General features: G+C 37.4%; 1 protein-coding gene and 5 non-coding genes across 6 annotated transcripts; 5 read left to right on the forward strand and 1 right to left on the reverse strand.

The window, feature by feature from the left end:
- The first annotated feature begins 433 nt into the window (after positions 1-433).
- On the forward strand, positions 434-506 carry TRNAV-AAC (transfer RNA valine (anticodon AAC)). Its single transcript has one exon. It is a non-coding gene; the product is annotated as a tRNA-Val (tRNA).
- Positions 507-1,565: 1,059 nt separating this feature from the next.
- On the forward strand, positions 1,566-1,638 carry TRNAV-CAC (transfer RNA valine (anticodon CAC)). The gene has a single exon. It is a non-coding gene; the product is annotated as a tRNA-Val (tRNA).
- A 762-nt stretch (positions 1,639-2,400) lies between these two features.
- On the reverse strand, positions 2,401-2,474 carry TRNAN-GUU (transfer RNA asparagine (anticodon GUU)). Its single transcript has one exon. It is a non-coding gene; the product is annotated as a tRNA-Asn (tRNA).
- Positions 2,475-3,554: 1,080 nt separating this feature from the next.
- Positions 3,555-3,627, forward strand: TRNAM-CAU (transfer RNA methionine (anticodon CAU)). Its single transcript has one exon. It is a non-coding gene; the product is annotated as a tRNA-Met (tRNA).
- A 2,240-nt stretch (positions 3,628-5,867) lies between these two features.
- On the forward strand, positions 5,868-17,872 carry LOC140322978 (hepatic lectin-like). The gene is made up of 7 exons (XM_072399660.1): positions 5,868-6,008; positions 8,140-8,250; positions 10,670-10,729; positions 11,593-11,640; positions 13,993-14,135; positions 14,890-15,011; positions 17,537-17,872. The coding sequence occupies exons 1-7, from the start codon at positions 5,951-5,953 to the stop codon at positions 17,667-17,669; spliced, it is 675 nt and encodes a 224-aa protein (XP_072255761.1). The 5' UTR covers positions 5,868-5,950; the 3' UTR covers positions 17,670-17,872.
- A 347-nt stretch (positions 17,873-18,219) lies between these two features.
- On the forward strand, positions 18,220-18,292 carry TRNAV-CAC (transfer RNA valine (anticodon CAC)). The gene has a single exon. It is a non-coding gene; the product is annotated as a tRNA-Val (tRNA).
- The last annotated feature ends 439 nt before the right edge of the window (positions 18,293-18,731 follow it).

Raw genomic sequence — 18,731 nt, forward strand, 5'->3', positions numbered from 1 at the left:
AAATTTGGCCCCCAAAGGAATTCTCAATATGAATTGCAGCTGGCCAGCCGGTCTATAGACCAGCGGCCTCTCTGCCTAAGCGTGGCCCCGCATTGGACTGTTTTATTGATGCAGGGAAATGTCGTAGTGGTGCTATTTCTCTAATATAGGCTTGTTGCAGTTTTATCTTTAAGCAAAACCTGTTTGTTTCTATATGAAAAGGTTTTATATCTAATGAGAAAGATAAGCTTCAAGTTTGGCCCGCGACTTTGTCTAAGTTTTTAATTTTGGCCCTTTGTGAATTTGAGTTTGATACCCCTGCCCCAGATCAACTATGTCCATAGGGTTTTATATCTGGGATATATTTATTTCCCTAGTGGTTGCTGACAATAAAAATAAAATTACAGAACAGTACAAAAACTCTCCGAGGATCACAATTAGAGTACTCATGTGAGTTTCCGTAGTGTAGTGGTTATCACGTTCGCCTAACACGCGAAAGGTCCCCGGTTCGAAACCGGGCGGAAACATGTTTCCATTTTCTTACCCATTGCCATCACTGTTTACTGTTGCATTTCTGTATGCTTACTAACTTTAAATAGAACTCATAAGGCCATTCCTGTCCTGATTAAGGTCCTGAGCTTCATATTTTTCATTCTTCTCTCTTTTTTAATTATACTTTGTTCAAATGTTTTTCATGAAAGAGACAACAGTGCAAAGGAAAAAAACATAAATAAAGTTGGGGATTGCTAGCAGGGGCCATGGTGCCTAAACATTGGGTACACAAATAATATTCTTGTCCAACATACATGGCAGAGACCAGAAGGCAACAAGATAGGGGAATGGCTAGCTAACATACATATTTTATTGTAACAAGTAGTGCATCTTCATCCTGTGCTGGGAGAATGTTGAGTATGAATACAAACCATTTGTTGAAAAAATGATCATGTTGTACAACAAGATCTGGGGCAGTCTCCACTTCAACTTTTTCAGGTACAATAAATGGGCTAAATCAGATGAAACACCTGATGGGTGTCCAGTGCCACCCATTCTTGCATAATTGCCAATAGATCCGTGCCCACCTCAGAGTTATCTATTTTAATTTCAGTCAACTTATCCGTGGATTCCAATAATTTGGCTAGGGGTTCCATACATGGTTTCCTAATTGAAAAATGCCTATTTGTTTCAGGAATTCTAATGGATGACTTATTGTTGCCTACAACTTGTCATATTGCATGACTAGTATGTATTGCAATGATTATCAAATCAAAAGGCCAGTTAAACTGGAATTACACCATTACATTATCTTTCATTTTGGAGCAATCCAATAGTTTATGAATACACCAAAATGTAAAGTCCGAGTTAATTTACAATCAAAACTACATTTAAAAAATAGTACAAAAAGTAGTGAGAAGCTGTTTGCACTTCTTCAGATGCCACAACGGGAGAAAGGAGGGTGTTCTGTTTATATTAATTTAAATAAAAATATTTATTAATTTAAAGTGAAAATAGTAAATAAATGCACCAAGATGGAAGATGGAAAACTACATTCAACAGGCAATGGATTCCCCAGGGGGTATGTCAAGTGAGTTTCCGTAGTGTAGTGGTTATCATGTTCGCCTCACACGCGAAAGGTCCCCGGTTCGAAACCGGGCGGAAACACATCATACATGATTTTGTTACCCTTTATTATCAACTTCACAGTAGCATTACTCTTGGAATTAGACTTGTGTATTTCTGTATGTTACCAAAATTTTATGATGGGTAAAGGAGACTCGAAAAGACAGTTCTGCTTTGGTTCTAGAAAATGAAAGCAGGCACATCAAAATGCAAAGTACATTGGAACAATGTACACTTGAAAAAACCTTTTGTGATTACCAGTGACACTGTACATCCAGCACTGTTCTGATTCACAGTAGTTTACGGTCTCTCTCGATGAGTCGTTCATCAATCTGCTATTGTAGCTGTCAATGTTTTGACGAGTGTACACAGTCTTGCTTTTACTGTTTGTTGCTGCTTCCACCAATATTTTTGCCTTGGTTGGGGTGTAGCAAGAAATTCACCTGAACACTACAATTCAGAGAGTTCAAGCACAGTTTCTTAAAATAGATACTAACCTAGTCACTACTATATCATATAGGATTTATGATGATATAATTATTTTATACCTGGAAAATCTTATTAGGATCTGTAACATTTTGGAATTGGCTCCCTCAGGAAGTAGTTTCAGCAACTTCTACAGATTATTTTAAGAAAAAACTGGATGATTTCCAGAAGCGCAGAATATAACTGGGTATTAAGTCTTTAATGTAAACTATTGAAGAGTAGATATCTAAAGGCAGATTAAAAGACGTCATTGGGTAGGTGTTTGAAATACAGTAAGAAGTAAACATATACCTGTTATACAAGTTTGCAAAAAGTGATCGTCCCTGGGTGGGCTTGAACCACCAACCTTTCGGTTAACAGCCGAACGCGCTAACCGATTGCGCCACAGAGACCTACTGAACTATCTGGGCACCTTCATGGAAAATGCACATTACCTGATTTGTTTAACATTTTGTTCATTTCATTAAATTAAACTGCTATAAAATATAAAAAAAAATATATAATATAGGATAAATATTTATGTTTGTTTTATATCTAATTTATCTAAAAAAATCTGTAAACTATTAGAATGTACTTATTATAGGTAACCCATAATTTACAGTGATGTGTAAAATGTTGGTGCTATATAAACCCTGTTTTTTTTTTTTTATTATTATTAGTAGTAGTAGTAGTAGTAGTAGTAGTAGTAGTAGTAGTAGTAGTAGTAGTAGTAGTAGTAGTAGTAGTAGTAGTAGTAGTAGTAGCAGCAGCAGCAGCAGCAGCAGCAGCATATCAAATGTACCTCCTCAGAAATAGAGATTCATCTTGAGTGGTATAACATGAGGTAAAGACCAGTTTTTTCTTAATCTTTTTTCCCCAGCAGAATCCTTGAAATAAATTTTGAGTCTTAGGGAACCCCTGCTAAACCTATAGGCCAACTGAAAAAAATACAACTGCATTGGTTGTTAGTGGAAAGAACAGATAGCTTAAAGTAGTTCAGGTATCATGGTACTGACTCTGCCAAGTGGTATTGGCCACAAAATAATGAGGTGACTTAGGAGGTCAATTATCGAAAAATCAAGCAACCCCTAGCAACCTTCAAAAGAATCATAAGGTTGCAGGAAGCACACAATGCCTAAATCAATGAATGGAGAGCTTTTTACTTAGCTTTTTACCAGGGTGCCTTGGATTTGACACCGATATACAGCTATGAGACTATATGAACAAGTAGGTGAAAAATATTTTAGATGTTTTCTATAAGACAGAAAATGGTCAAGTCAGTTCAAATAAACTTTCAAAAATATAGCATTGGTCTTTTCTATGACCCTTTTTCTGTGATGAATGGAAAAAGGCTCTAAATGACCCCTTTGCTACATTATAGAATAAGTGTAATTGCTGTACCTTGATGTCTGGGCTCTTGATCTTTATGCAAACATTACAATGACACTCTATGTATAAATGTATCCATAAGACCGCAAAGCTTGCAATCAGCTGCCTCGTTAGCGCAGTAGGTAGCGCGTCAGTCTCATAATCTGAAGGTCGTGAGTTCGATCCTCACACGGGGCACGATTTCCTTTTTTTCTGTTCAACGTGCTTATTTTTAACTCCATGTTATAGGTAACCATTATGTCACTTAAACACTTATTTCTACACTTCATCATCTAAACTTATAATCAATGTATCTATTGCACGCTGATGTGCTCCTTGGGAGGCACTGGAATTCTCAGCTTTCTATTATGCTCCCAAGTGTCCCTGGTTTCTTTCAGATTCAAGTCCTTTTGTCATTCCTTCCTTCCTTTTCAGTTGGTCCTCTTTTTGGGTGGATATATACACCTCTATTATTTAACTATAAAAAAAACCTAATTTGCACTAAACTTCCAACCAGCCTCTAAATTATTACATTTGATATTTAAAAATCTAATATAAAGGAAAAAAAACACTCATGGTCTGCAAAATGCAAGCATTTCATTTGCTTACGTACCTACATACATAAAGATTTCCGCTCTTTCCTGCCTCCAAAAGTTTGGTGGTATGATGTTGAGATCCACTTTTGATGTGTTAAAATGTTACTCTTTTGCCCACAAAGAGTATGCTTTTGCAATCTGTGATATGAAAACACTGGGGTGCATTAATTGGAGGCAGTGGATCAGCTCACTTTATTTGAAAATGCACAACCCAAAAGGACACTGATCTCCATGTATTCATTAAAAAGTTAGGTTAGAAGAGAAAACATAAGGCCATCTCTGGTCCATAGCTGAAAATCTCCCGTCGCTCCCTTAGCTCTCTTTCTAACTGATTTCTTACAGCATGAAGAAAAAAAATATTCACCTGAATTCACCATTCATGACCTTTACAGCATCACTTCCTCAACCAGGGACGGCCAATCCACCACTGCCATGGTGGCCACAATTATGGGCCCTTTACTGTTGTCCTCTGCTGTCTCCTGGTCCATTTAGAAAAAAAATCTCACCACAGTAGTCTGATGAATGTCCACATTAGCCATACAATGACATGGACACACCAGTCAGGAACCTAAAATTTAGGTTTATATTTACATATATTTGATGTGCAGCCAAGCTTTGGGAAGCTCTTCAAGGTAAGTGACCCTATGGCCTCCAAAAGCCAGGTCTTTCTAGTATGTAGGCTTTGGAGGTGGAAGATGGCAAAGGCTTAAAGCATACCTAAACCCAGAAAACAAAAGGGCACCAGGATATAGTACTAATTGACAAAATAGACATGCAATGACATGCAAAAAAATAAGCTACAGAGCAGAGGTCAGCAATCTTTATTGGCCACTAGGCCATTTCAGGGGTGGGCAGGAGCACACTGAACTGAACTCTCTCTCTAATGGTCCCCACCAGAAACACCCCTTGAAGGGAAATCCCCCTCCTCTGCAATGGCTACGGAGGAGAGGGAATGTTCCAGCATGGAGCCTCATGCGGCCCTTGAGCTTCCGTGTGGTGGCTCTTTCCCTATTTACCCCAGCCGGCGTTAATAATTACGTCGCCAGGGTAAATAGGGAAGAAAGCCACCACACAGAGGCTCCAGTATTTTGTTGCCGTTTAGCTCTGCTGCAGGTTGCCGGCTGACATTAGACTGGATCAGCCAGGGGGCATTAGGCCGGAACAAACTACCGGCTAGGCCTTATCTGGCCTAAAGGCCTGAGTTTGCTGACCCCCCCTCTCGAGCCAGCCATTGGGTTACATCATCAATGGGTATCAAATGGCCAAAGAGGATCACATGTTTTAAAGTAGGTCTGCTGTGGAATTAGTGGCAAAGATAGCACCTTTTAGAGAATGCAGTGATACAGTTCCTAGACGTGTCATTTCTGCAGGATAGCTGCACTTAAGTAAATATGGCTCCATTATTTAGCCATTGTTTTTTCAGGCAAATGATTGTGGTGATGTTGCTGTGAATTAATTTTGGATACTACATTCATTGTCCAAGGATGATTTGCTATCCCAACCTCCTTCATAGACCTGAACTGGAAGCAGCGCTTATGCAAGTGTTTTTAGTTAAAAAAAAATAAAAAATTGCAGAACTTTGTTAGGCTTTTGCAGTCACATGTTACAATCTAGTATGACTTCCAGGTGTCCAGCAGCGTTAAGCACAGTGTGTATTTTACATATGTGAACTTAGCCTTGAAGTTTTACAAAAAACAGAGTTTAATTTAGGTTTTGCTGCCTCGAAGTCAACTTCAACAGACCTTTACATAGGATATTCCTGTAAACTGCACATTAAACTATTTTGATTCCAGAAAGATGCAGTTATCTTTCAGAATCCTGTTTGGCAGAAGGAAGAGGATAAACTATTTCTCAATCATTTCCTCCTTGATTCAGCTACTTTCTGCATAAATTCTGTTAAATCAAAAATAGTGTAAGCTGTGACCATGGAATCGGACCAAGGCTCTGCTCATGAAAGCCCTTTTCGTGATCTGCAGGATTTGGGTAAGAAATTAATTTCTGTAGCTGGATGATGTGCGAAGAAAATGAGCAGGATTTATTATTATTATTATTATTATTATTATTATTATTATTAATAAACAGGATTTATATAGCACCAACATATTACGCAGCGCTGTACATTAAATAGGGATTGCAAATGACAGAGGAATACAGACAGTAATACAGGAGGAAAGGACCCTGCCCCGAAGAGCTTACAATCTAGTAGGTGGGGGAATTTCACACACAATAGGATGGGAGATATGTAGTGGTGAGAAGTAGTGATGGTTTCAAAAGACAGAAGAAGATGGGTAGGCAAGTTTGAAAAAATGGGTTTTGAGCGCTCTTTTAAATGAGCAGAAAGTAGGAGCAAGCCGAATAGGACGAGGAAGACCATTCCAGAGAGTTGGAGCAGCTCTAGAGAAGTCTTGTATCCGTGCATGTGATGAGGTTATGAGTGAGGAAGTCATTAGTAGGTCATTGGAGGAGCGGAGAGAGCGGCAGGGGGAGTATTTTTTTACCAAGTCAGAAATGTAAGTGGGACAATAACTGTGGAGGGATTTGGAGGCAAAGCACAGGAGCTAGAATTTGATTCTAAGGTGAAATGGAAGCCAATAGAGAGAATTACAAAGAGAGGCAGCAGAGGAGGAGCGGTGGGAAGGATGGATGAGTCTGGCTGCAGCATTCATAATAGATTGTAGAGGAGAGAGTCGGGTTAGTGGAATACCAGGGAGGAGGATGTTACAGTAGTCCAAATGGGAGATGATAAGAGCATGTACAAGGAGTTTGGTGGTCTCAGGGGACAGGTAGGGGCAGATTTTGGAGATGTTGTGTAGAAGATGTTGCGTAGGATTTTAATCTATACAACAAATAGGAGAGCAATGATGATGTTGCAATGATCTGATTAGTGTAATGGGATGCTGTGCTTTGTACACTGTGCTTTGTTCCAGTGCTTTCATGCACACGCCCCACTGGAATTTAGTGGAATTTAATAATTATCATTATTATTATTATTAATAATAATAATAATAATAATACCTAGTATTTATTTAGTGCCAACATATTACACAGCGCTTCACAAAGTCCATAATCCTATCACTTGTTGTCCCTCAAAGGAACTCACAATCTAATTTCCTAACATAGTCATATGTCATTAGCACAGTCTACTGTCAACTTGTGGGGGGGGGGGGCAATTAACCTAACCGCATGTTTTTGTTATTGGGGATAAATGGAATGTTTTCTGCATAAGAGATTTAAATGTTATCCAAACTGTTCCAAAGTACACACTCTTAACTTTATTCATAGAGTTTTTGTTTGAAAGATGTTGGGTGACCACTGTACACATGATGATGAGCACTACCATCCGAATCAGGTGACAATTATCTGACATGTGTACATAGCTTAACCCTCAGATCCCATTTACTTCCGGAAAAATTCCTTCATTTATTGCACACAATAAAGATTGGTTAAAAAGTTACTTAAAATCCCCAAAACATTTTACATTTTTTATAAGCAGATTCCATGTGAAAGGAAAAAGGAATGCAGTTGCTTTTTTTTGTCAGTTTAATAAATCTGTAGTTAAAATACACTAAAATAAAGTTTATTACAAACACAAAATAATCCTCAATGCACACAATAGAAGATGGCATTATGTTGAGTAAATGGATACCAAATATAGAAAGTCTTAGAATACATGTGCCTACGAAATGCTGGAAAACAATAGTAATCCAAATTATCTTTAAGGAATGATTTAAATGCTTTTACAGCTCATTAATTAGGAGTTCATTGTAAATATGGGATTACAAATTAGTTCTCTCTGTGTGGCAATGTCTAATATGTGGTGCACCATTGTTGTGTACACACATCTACCTCCTATACATGTGCTTTCAAAATGTAACACCCAAGTAGCTACATTCTTAGGTTTTCTTTAATTTTTTGGCACTATCACTGGTAAACTGATTTTTCAGGTTGGATAACACCAAACATTATTTAAGCCACCTCTCATGAGCCCAGACCATTATTCTATGGTGGTGCATCATCATCAAAGTCTGGAATTCCAGTGCTGGTGAACAGAGCAATGCTTACAAATCATTATCTGAGCATTTCACTAACTTTCCATTTTGTGCTTTAAATTCAGGTAACAGATGGAGTACATTTTACAGACAAAACCCAGGACGGCTTTCCTATGGGCTGCTGGCGTTATTGTATATACTGATCCTGGCTTTATTTATTACTGTATTCTCCAGACGTAAGAATATAAATCTTAGTGTCGTAATTTATCTTTAATTGGCATAAATATTTTTATGACTTTTCAGTGCTTGGCAATGTATTTTCTTTTGGCTGAAACACGTGGAGTTTGTGAAATAGATTACATTCTAGGCATCCAAACTTTATTAGTTAGATTTAAATTCGATTAAATTAGATTAAATTAAAATAAAGCATTTTATGCCCTCATGCTATGTAGAAGCTAAACATTTAAAGATGAAATCCAGTGTTAGCTTCAGTTTTACACAGTTCTGATTTCCTTACACCCAGAAAGCTTTCCACAGTGTGCAGATAGCTGGATATAGCCCACAATATTTCCCTGCCCTTTTCTGACCAGCCATACTATTCCCAGCCTGCCCCTTTTATTCATTAGATTTTCGTTCCTTCAGTTGTGGAGTTGTGCTTGTATCAGGCTGAGTGCTCTTAGCTATGTTTAGAAAGCTATGTACAGCACCCTGGTGGCCCATCTCACCAGTCATGTACTGCCTGCTTAGAATAGAAAAGGATAGAAACCTACTAATCATATATCACCAGGTCTAAATAAAGATATGTACAAGGAGAGAAGCATCTGCCAATCACTTCACATTGGAGCCTGGGGGCAGGTTCCCAACAAGGCAACACCTCTGCACAAGAAAATTAGTGAAAAGCTTTCATAAACATAAACAGCAAAAACATAACATAAACAACATACATAAAAAAATTAAAATCACATGCAAAAGTTCTGCTAAATATAGAAATAGCCATGTTTTAAATTCAATCAACATAGTAAAACAATATAATTATTTATGTGAAAACATTTCTTTTATTTCATTGCTTACACAATATTGTGTTAATAAATACATGCAAGACACTGCATTTTAGTATTTAATATTCATTTACCTTTGGGTAAAATTCCATCCTTAATACACACACAAACTACGTGCACATCATTTCCATTTCTTCCTCTGATTGTTGATTTTCACTGCAACAGTTCTAGCATTGAGTCAAGGGATATCCTGATGGCATCATATACTGTATCAGCACTTGTTCTATAATTATATCAAATCAGCCAATCCAACTTCTGTCACTGATGTTAAACTAAACCTCTCACTTGACCATTAAAAGTCATTGCAACTAGTGTGGCTGAAGATAGGTATCTTCTTAAAATGGCATTGCATGCATTGTACATACTTATTATCGTACAGCCCTTTTCGTGTCTTTTTTCCAACTCCCATTGTCTAGTATAGTAAATACTAAAGTACTACAATCAGAGATTATGAATAGGTGTATACAAAGGATTAGGGATGAACCAGAATTTGGGAAGTCAACGAACTTCCAAAGGTTCTGCTAAATTTCAGAGATTTCGCAAAACCATCGCAAGAGGAAAAACTAAACAGGAGGATTCCCAGAGCTGCATTCAGTTTATTAACCTCTAGTGCCCCGGGGATCGCCTGCAGTCACAGCTGTGACTGCAAAGTTCCCACGGTCATGTGACTGTGGGAACTGAACTGCAGATGAACTCTGCAGATCCACAACGATCCCTGGGGCACTAGAGGTTAATTAACCTCTAGTGCCCCGAGGATCACACACTCTTCTCAATGATTGCAGCCACGGCTGCAATCATTGTGAAGATGCCCGGCAAAGGAGAACTGCTGACATTGTAATATAAGTATCTCTTACAAATGATACATTTGTTACAGATACAAATGTATCATGTGTAAGAGATACTTATATTACAATGTCAGGAGGTTCTCTTGTGCTGCGCACCTTCTCAATGATTGCAGCTGTGGCTGCATTCATTGAGAAGAGTGTGCGATCCCCGGGGCAATAGAGGTTAATTGACCTTTAGTGCCCGGGGATCGCAGAGGATCGCAGGGGATCACAGCGCACAGTCTTCCTCACTGTCATGATTGTTTGGCTCCCCTTCGGACCAGGCCCTGAAAAAAATGGACAAAATTACATACAGGACACACATTACCTCCCAAAGTCATAAGTCATAAAATCACTTGTCAGTTATGCCAGTTATGTGATAATGATGACAACATTATAGAAGTTCATATAATTACCCTAATTATCATAAAATCACACTAATAATCACTATGTATTGCATATATTCAGTGTTTTTTACAATGACATAGTTGCTTTAAAGGATCTTCTTAAGCGCTTAACACAGTAGCATCTTAGCTATTCAATTTCAACTTCATTCTAAAAATGTTAAAGCTACATTGTGATGAAAACACCTTGTATCAGTTGGGTTAATGGGAAGTTTTGGAAAATTTTTTAGAAATTTGGACAGAAGACACTACTGATACTCCCCTACATTCCATGTGCCATTACCACATTTCCACTCACCAAGTGCTTGCAATAGTTTTGCATTATAGCTGTGTATTCTTTAAGTATAATTTATGTTTTGCTTCTTGCAGCATCTTCTGGGAATGTTCAGCTTGTCAGTAAGAAGGAAATCGATGACTTCAGCAGTAAAGGTCTGAAGATTCAGTTGTGACAAGGGCCTAGTATTTTATAAAAGTTAAACATGGATCCTTTGCTTTAGTTTACATTCTGACAAAAAAACTCATCCCAAAACCGGTCATAGACTGCGACAAGATCTGTGTCTGAATGCAAATTTGGATTCTGTACTTGGCCATAGTCATTAGTGAATGGCCAGATGCCAGGGGATTATTTGACTGCCCAGCTCCGCTGTGCCCAGTGACACAAAAAGACAGTCAGATGTTAAAGTGGTTTCTATTTTCTGACAAACAATGATGTCCTAAACATAAATGATAAGTGGCAACGTTTTCCAGTCTTCCCAATAGCATGAACAGGAATGCCAAATATTATATTTGCATAATTGTCAGTTAAACTGACCTGTGAGGTACAAATGCTCATTGCTCAAGGAAGTCCTTGCAACTTCTGGAAAAACTATAGGGTTCAGCAGATTCCTGGTTGCAAATCACCAACATATCCCCATCATCTGTAGTACCTTTGCTTGTGTGACTTGTCTAACAGACTTCTTTATTGCCACCTGTAAAATGGTCATTAGTTGTAAAGCTTTTTCTAATGGTCAGTCACAGCCCTCATGAATGTCCTCTAATCCTGCCATTTTAGCAGGACTGGACAGTAATCATGTACCATCTTGGAGCATGTGTAATAAAGACTATTGAAAAGTAGTAAAAGTGAGTGTTGATGATAAAAAAAAAATTATGAAGCAACAAGAACATTAGGATAGTGAAGAGCTCAGGTCAGTGGAACTTGCCATTTTGACTAGAATGGGTCAATTGGTATTTTGAGATCTAGATGTGTTTACAGGTTTTTAATTGCATTACTCTGATTCCTCTTTCCTTTTCAGTAAGGACACTTTCTTCAGAGATGGACCAGCTAGAATCATCTTATATAAGTAAGTCCACTAACAAAAAAAGCAAAAGAAATGTATTTGACAAATGTATCTTACTGTAAGTGTGTTTAATGTTGTAGTTGTAGAAAACCTGTGAGATAGAAATACCTAAATGAAGCAAAAAAAATAAAATAAATAAATTAAAAACAATACCTAAAGCTGGTAATAAACATTTGGTAACAGTCAGATGCTTAGGCATTACATTGTTTTATTCCAGATCATTGCAAGCATTTAAAACAGAATTACCCTGCAACATAGTCCAAAATACTGAGACCCCCATCTGTTGAGTCAGATATTTATACTATCTCAATACATTTGTATTTTTACCTCTTAGTCCATTTTTTTAAAATAATTTGCTTCTGCTTACAGCTAGTACCATCTTTGAAGCATTTCCTACCCTTCCTTGCATCCTATGTCTTCTAATGTCATCAGGCCTAATCCGACACAAGCACATTACAATTTTCACACTTCATCAAGGGCATTGAAGAAGATGTAATAACTACTCACAAGGTCAAATATATGTGGTGTGTATATGTGATGATAATGTAATCATAGCCAGGCACCAAGAATAACACAACTTGGGCAAAATGCTGCAAAAAAGAATGCATGTGAGGTCACATTGAATGATACCTGTGATATCGCAAAAGGGAAAGCCTTTCAGAAACATTGCAGACTATCAAAAAAAATGTATGAATTAAATAGATTTTTTCTTTAAATTGACCAGTCGCCTTTGTAAATCAGCAGGGAGTTTTCCTTAAAGCGGAACTAAACTGAAAAATGAAAAAATCACACTTACCTTAATTCCGCAGATCCTACAATCAGGTCCTGCGTCGTCCTGTAATTCTCCTCCGTCCTGGTGCGGATGAAGTGCTGGGCGGCGCAGGGGAAGAGGTGGGGCATCACTCTTTTTTTATAAAAAGGTGTTGCAGTATAAATATATATATATATATATATATATATATATATATATATATATATATATATATTTTTACATTATATAAAAGGATTGTCTACCATTTTATGTAAAGTAAAAACTTTGAGTTTAGGCTCGCTTTATCAACCTGCAACCATTTGGTTTTAATTGCATTACTCTGATTCCTCTTTCCTTTTCAGTAAGGACACTTTCTTCAGAGATGGACCAGCTAGAATCATCTTATATAAGTAAGTCCAGTAACAAAAAAAACAAAAGAAATGTATTTGAAAAATGTATCATACTGTAAGTGTGTTTAATGTTGTAGTTGTATAAAACCTATAAGATAGAAATACTTAAATGGAGCAAAAGCTGTTAATAAACATTGGGTTACAGTCAGATGCTTAGGCATTACATTGTTTTATTCCAGATCATTGCAAGCATTTAAGCAGAATTACCCTGCAACATAGTCCAAAATACTGAGAACCCCATCTCCGTTGAGTCAGAGTTAAATATCTGTGCTCTGTATATGTGATGATAATGTAATCATAGCCAGGCACCAAGAATAACACAACAAAAGCAAACTGCTGCAAAAAAGAATGCATGTGAGGTCACATTGGATGATACCTGTGATATCGCAAAAAGGAAAGCCTTTTGGAAACTTTGCAGACTATCAAAAAATGTGGAACTAAACTGTGGAACTAAACTGAAAAATGAAAAAAATCACACCTTAATTCCGCAGACCCCACAATCAGGTCCTGCGCCATCCAGGAATTCTCCTTCGTTCTGGTGCGGATGAAGCGCTGGGCATGGTGGGGGAAGAGGGGGAGGGGGCATCACTTTTTTTTATAAAAAAAAAAAAAAATATATATATATATATATATATATATATATATATATATACATATATTTTTACATTATATAAAAGGATTGTCTACCATTTTATGTAAAGTAAAAACTTTGAGTTTAGGCTCGCTTTATCAACCTGCAACCATTTGGAGTTTTTCTAGCTGTTTACTATAATATAGCTATGTTAATTGTTATAGTAAACAGCAGGGGCACCTCCATTGGCTCTGGCTTTTTAGGGAACGCTCCCTGTGGATTTCCAGGAAAGGAGCAGTTTTCTGATAATTTGGGCTGGTCAAAGGTGCATGGTAAACAATCAATATCAGAGATAGATCAATCATTTACCTGTTCATGCACTTACCAGTTAGTGTATGGCCACCTTAAATTAGTTTAGAAAATGTATTTCCCATTAGCAGTGCTGAGAACAAATATTTTTTTTAGCAGCATTAGTGAATGCTGTTTGTGAATTTAACCAATCACAAAAGGAGCATTGTTTTATTTAGTGTCTGGGCTAAATATTCTAAAGTTCTAAAGCTATTTTATTACTTTGTCATCCTTTCAGCCTTTAAATGCCACTATTGTATTTTTGATTCTTGCAGGGAAGAAGTGTAAGAATGACTGGATACAGTTTGAGAACAGCTGCTACTACATTAGCAAATCCACATTTGATTGGAAATCGGCCAGGACTATGTGCCAAGGAAAAGAAAGTGACTTAGTTGTAATTAATAACCAAAGAGAACTGGTGAGATACTGTAAGGGCCAGTCACTCCAAATGCAGGACAGCTGGGGGACAATAAATTGAAAAATAAAATGTCTCTTTTCAGTGGCAGTGCCTATTTTTTAGTGCTCTGTGTACCACTATTGGAGTTTCATCCAACATTAGTGCATGTAAGATAACACTATACGAACTGCAGATTGCTAATATTATGTGTGTAACTACTGGGCTTCTCCTGTATTACTATACAGTGCATCAAAAACACAATAATTGTGCAGCGTAAAGAGAGATTATATCATTTACACCACGCATAGTTTAAAAATAAATTATTGTTTAGGGATAAAACACATAGACTAAATAGAAGTCATTGTTTGCCTGGATTTATGATTTGCTTTGTGTGTAACATGACCCTGTCACTACAGGTCAAAATGAAAAGATATAAAAAATAGGTTTTATACTTTCTCTTTTCATGGCCTGTATGTTTATACACCACTACAATGCTTCTTGGCTGCTGCAAGTATCTGGAACCTTCAATGGGGTCAAATACTTACTCCTGCTATAATCTGCAGTTTGTCCTGCTGGTATGTTTTGTATTGGTCTACAAGCTGGCAGGAGAAAGCACAGATTGTGGAAGTGAGGCAAGTATTCTAAACACCTGAAAGTGCTGAATACCTGCAGCGACTACCTGCAACAAAACAGCAGCATTTTAACACAGTGACCTTTATCCTCTTCTTTTACAGGTATGTCCAGATTTGACAGTAATAATTACCCTTTTTTTCAGCTTTTCCTCGCTGGTAAAACAAATCCTAGCTCTTACAACCGATACTGGCTTGGTCTGCATGATATTGATGAGGAAGGACTATGGAAATGGGTGGATGACACAAACTATGAGACATCTTTCAAGTTAGTTACTAAATAAATTGAATTTGCTGTAAAAAAAAAAAAAAAAAAGAGTTCACTGTCACTAGAATTCCTAATCTCTTTTAAAGGGAAATTGCACTCACCACTTGCTGTATAAAGTGCTTTCAAAAGGTATTGTGTGTGCAAATCTCCTCCGATATTTTATGTTAAATCCGGAGTACTATATCAGGATAAAACCAAGTTATGCTGGAAAGTGTACTTTTAGTCTTTACCACCTCCATACTGGTCGACATGGTTGCCCATCACAATAATCTTGCATTTTTGAAGTTTAAGAGTTTTTTTTTTTATACTCCACACACAGGTCAGCCTTCTTCTCGCAGCACCGCGGACATCTGGCACAGTTCCAGGGAGCAGGCAGCAGGGAGGTCTCAATGTGTAATTAGTGCAGCAAGCAAGACCTAACAGCTGTTTCTGTAGAACAGCACCATGAAAACGATAGTGGCCAAACAATGTACTACAGTCTCTGTATTGAAAATGTGATCTGAAATAAATGCAGGAAAACTAAAAGAACCAGATTATCAATTAGCCAGATTTTCACTTGTCAGCTTGTATCAGTATCAGCAGGGGAGAAGTGGCAATCTTTGCCCTGGAGAAAAAACACAACCAAGTGGTCCTTTCAAATTATGGACAGAGTTCTGTGTCCTAGAATGCGCACGACACAATGCATGTCATTGTCCTGGAGTAATTTTGGACATGGTTACATATAGGTGCTTCCAAAGGAAATGGCTTATGGTGACAAACCATTTCACATTTTCCAGTATTATTTCTTTTTGTAGCTCTTTGAATTCTATTGCATATCATCTATAAGCTGCAAAGGAAGTTGGAAGTGTCCACCAGATGACTGCGGGGGAACAGGAAGATAGCTATGTATACTCACTATATGATACTGACTGAAAGTCCCACTCTTGATGATTATTATTATTATTATTATCAATAATAATAATAATAATAATAATAATAACAAAAAGGATGTATATAGCGCCAACATATAATGCAGCACTTTATAATAAATAGGGGTTGCAAATGACAGACGAATAAAGACAGTGACACAGGAGGAGATGACCCTACCCTGAAGAGCTTACAATCTAGGAGATTAGTGCACTATATCTGCTCAAGGTCACAAGCCAATATATTCTAATATTATTGATCCATAAGGCAAATGTCCTAGACCTGTTTTCCACTACACTACAATTTCTTTGCCTTTATTGTTTATGTACACTGTGCATTTCTTTTACTCAATAATGGTCATTACCATAGAGACCTGTTCCAGTGGTTATGCTGCAGAAATCGATGGGCTATAGTACAAATATATATATAAAAAATACTGTAAATATTCAAGTATAAACCAAAGTTTTTGGGCATGAAATTAAAAAAATTACAGTTTATACCCAGGTAAGTTTAAAAAATAAAGTTCACTGCAGTTGTCCTCTTTAAACACCTTTTTTTAAAAGGACTCATTTAACCCTTTCTGGGAGTAAGTACCGGACACTAGGTACCCTTGTACTCATTTTGTGTCCTAGGTATATACTCGAGTCAATGTATTTTTCCTGCTTGTTTTTTTAGGTAAAAGTAGATACCTCAGTTTAAGTTTGGATCAGTTTATATATGAGTATATACAGTATAGAGATAAGCGAGAATGCCTCTGGCATTCCTGCGAAAATTTTCTCAAACTTCCGATGGTTTCGTGAAATTTCAGCAAACCGATTTTGCAAAACCATCGGAAGATCAAGGAAATTATAACAGGAGGGTTGACAGGGGATTCACAAGATTCCCTGGGAATCCTTCTGTTTGCCATCCCCCGGGCACTAGAGGTTAGTTAACTTTCAGTGCCCGAGGATATTCTCAAAGAATGCGATTGTGGCATTATTTACCCTCTAGTGCCCTGGGGATCGCATACTCTTCTCAATGAATGCAGCCACAGTTGCAATCATTGAGAAGATGCCCGGCAAAGGATAACCTCTTGACATTGTAATATAAGTATCTCTTGCAAATATTACATTTGTTACAGATACAAATGTAAGTAACATCATTTGTCATTACATTACAATGTCAGGAGGTTCTCCTCAGCTGTGACTCCATTCATTGGAGAAGAATGTGTGATCCCCGGGGCACTATAGGTTAATTAATCGCAGAGGATTTCCAGGGCTGCATGATGCAGCCCTGGAAATCCTCCTGTTTAGCGAGAGCTCGAATGGCGAATCAGAAGGCCGTTCTCGCTTACATTTTCAATAGGCGAGAAAGGCCTGAACTCATTCCCAATGCAGTACTCTCTATATACATATTTTTTTTTTGCATTGCAATGTTTTTTTTTTAACTAGAAGTTAGATTTGTTTTAAAAAAAACCCAAATATATGCAATACATAGTCATTATTAGTGTGATTTTATGAGAATTATTGTAATTATATGAACTTCTATAATGTTGTCATCATTATTACATAACTGAGAAGTAATTTTATGACTTTGGGAGGTAATGTGTGTCCTGTATGTAATTTTGTCCATTTTTTCAGGGCCTGGTCTGAAGGGGAGCCAAACGATAATGACAGTGAGGAAGACTGTGCGCTGATGTGGTTCAAAGGAGAATGGAATGATGTCCCATGCAACTATGATAATTATTATGCACTTTGTGAACAGCAGCTCTGAACTTTTATGAGAAACAGAGGAAAGTGATCAATAATTCCTAGAGGGTGTACATACCATATTTCATTTTACACCAGGTCCCTTATTTTAATTTGATCTCTAGCCCCTGCTTTCTTGGTAAAACATACTTATTTCTTGGGTTTTGAAGGCTTTGTATCAAAGGCTGCTTGCTATGATTAAAAATTATTACCCTGGACCATTTCAAATGTGTTGTTTTCTATTGTTTACAAAAGTCTAATCTCTATACACATATTCAGATTATTTTCCAAATGCAAAATCAAATTTAGATGCCATGGTGTTCTTCTGCATGTTTTCTCCTTCTTTCAGGTGAATAGGAAGGAATGTAGGGCTTGATTTTGATTAGGTAAAAAAGGTATAATGTCTAGTTTATTATTACCACTGACATTGCTGTCAATATTTATTGCTATCACTGCCATCACTAAAGTAGTGGAATATTATGCTTACACTAACACTGGTGATTAACAGATTCAACAGTTCTGTAAAGATTGTTGACCATGAAGATATAAAACAGTGTATGATACCATAGCTATCAGTTTCCGTAGTGTAGTGGTTATCACGTTCGCCTCACACGCGAAAGGTCCCCGGTTCGAAACCGGGCGGAAACACATTATGAAACTCCTCCTTATTATCAGCTTCACAGTAGCATTACTCTTGGAATTATACTTGTGTATTTCTGTATGTTATAGAACTTTTAGGATGGGTAAAGTAGACTCAAAGAGCCATTCCTGCTTTCATCTAGAAAATCAACGCAGGTACTCTAAAATGTACAATAACAGATGTGCTACTGCGACTACAGTAAATCAGGTCAGAGTTAGGTACAATAAAAATTGGAATTATTCCCATTTAAGAATGCTATGACTTTTTGCCATTTAGTCAAATTAGTCAAAGGGGATCACTTTCCCCAGCAAGTCAGCTCTCTATTATAGGCTTGTTCCAGTTTTATCATTAACCACCTTGCCGTTAAGCCCGACCTTCGTTCGGGCACAAAAAAATTGCAAGGATGGGTAACCCTGAGATTTTTCCCATCCATACTTACCTGGTCCC

This window comes from Pyxicephalus adspersus, chromosome 2 (genome assembly GCF_032062135.1).
Source record: "Pyxicephalus adspersus chromosome 2, UCB_Pads_2.0, whole genome shotgun sequence".
Taxonomy (NCBI): domain Eukaryota; kingdom Metazoa; phylum Chordata; class Amphibia; order Anura; family Pyxicephalidae; genus Pyxicephalus; species Pyxicephalus adspersus.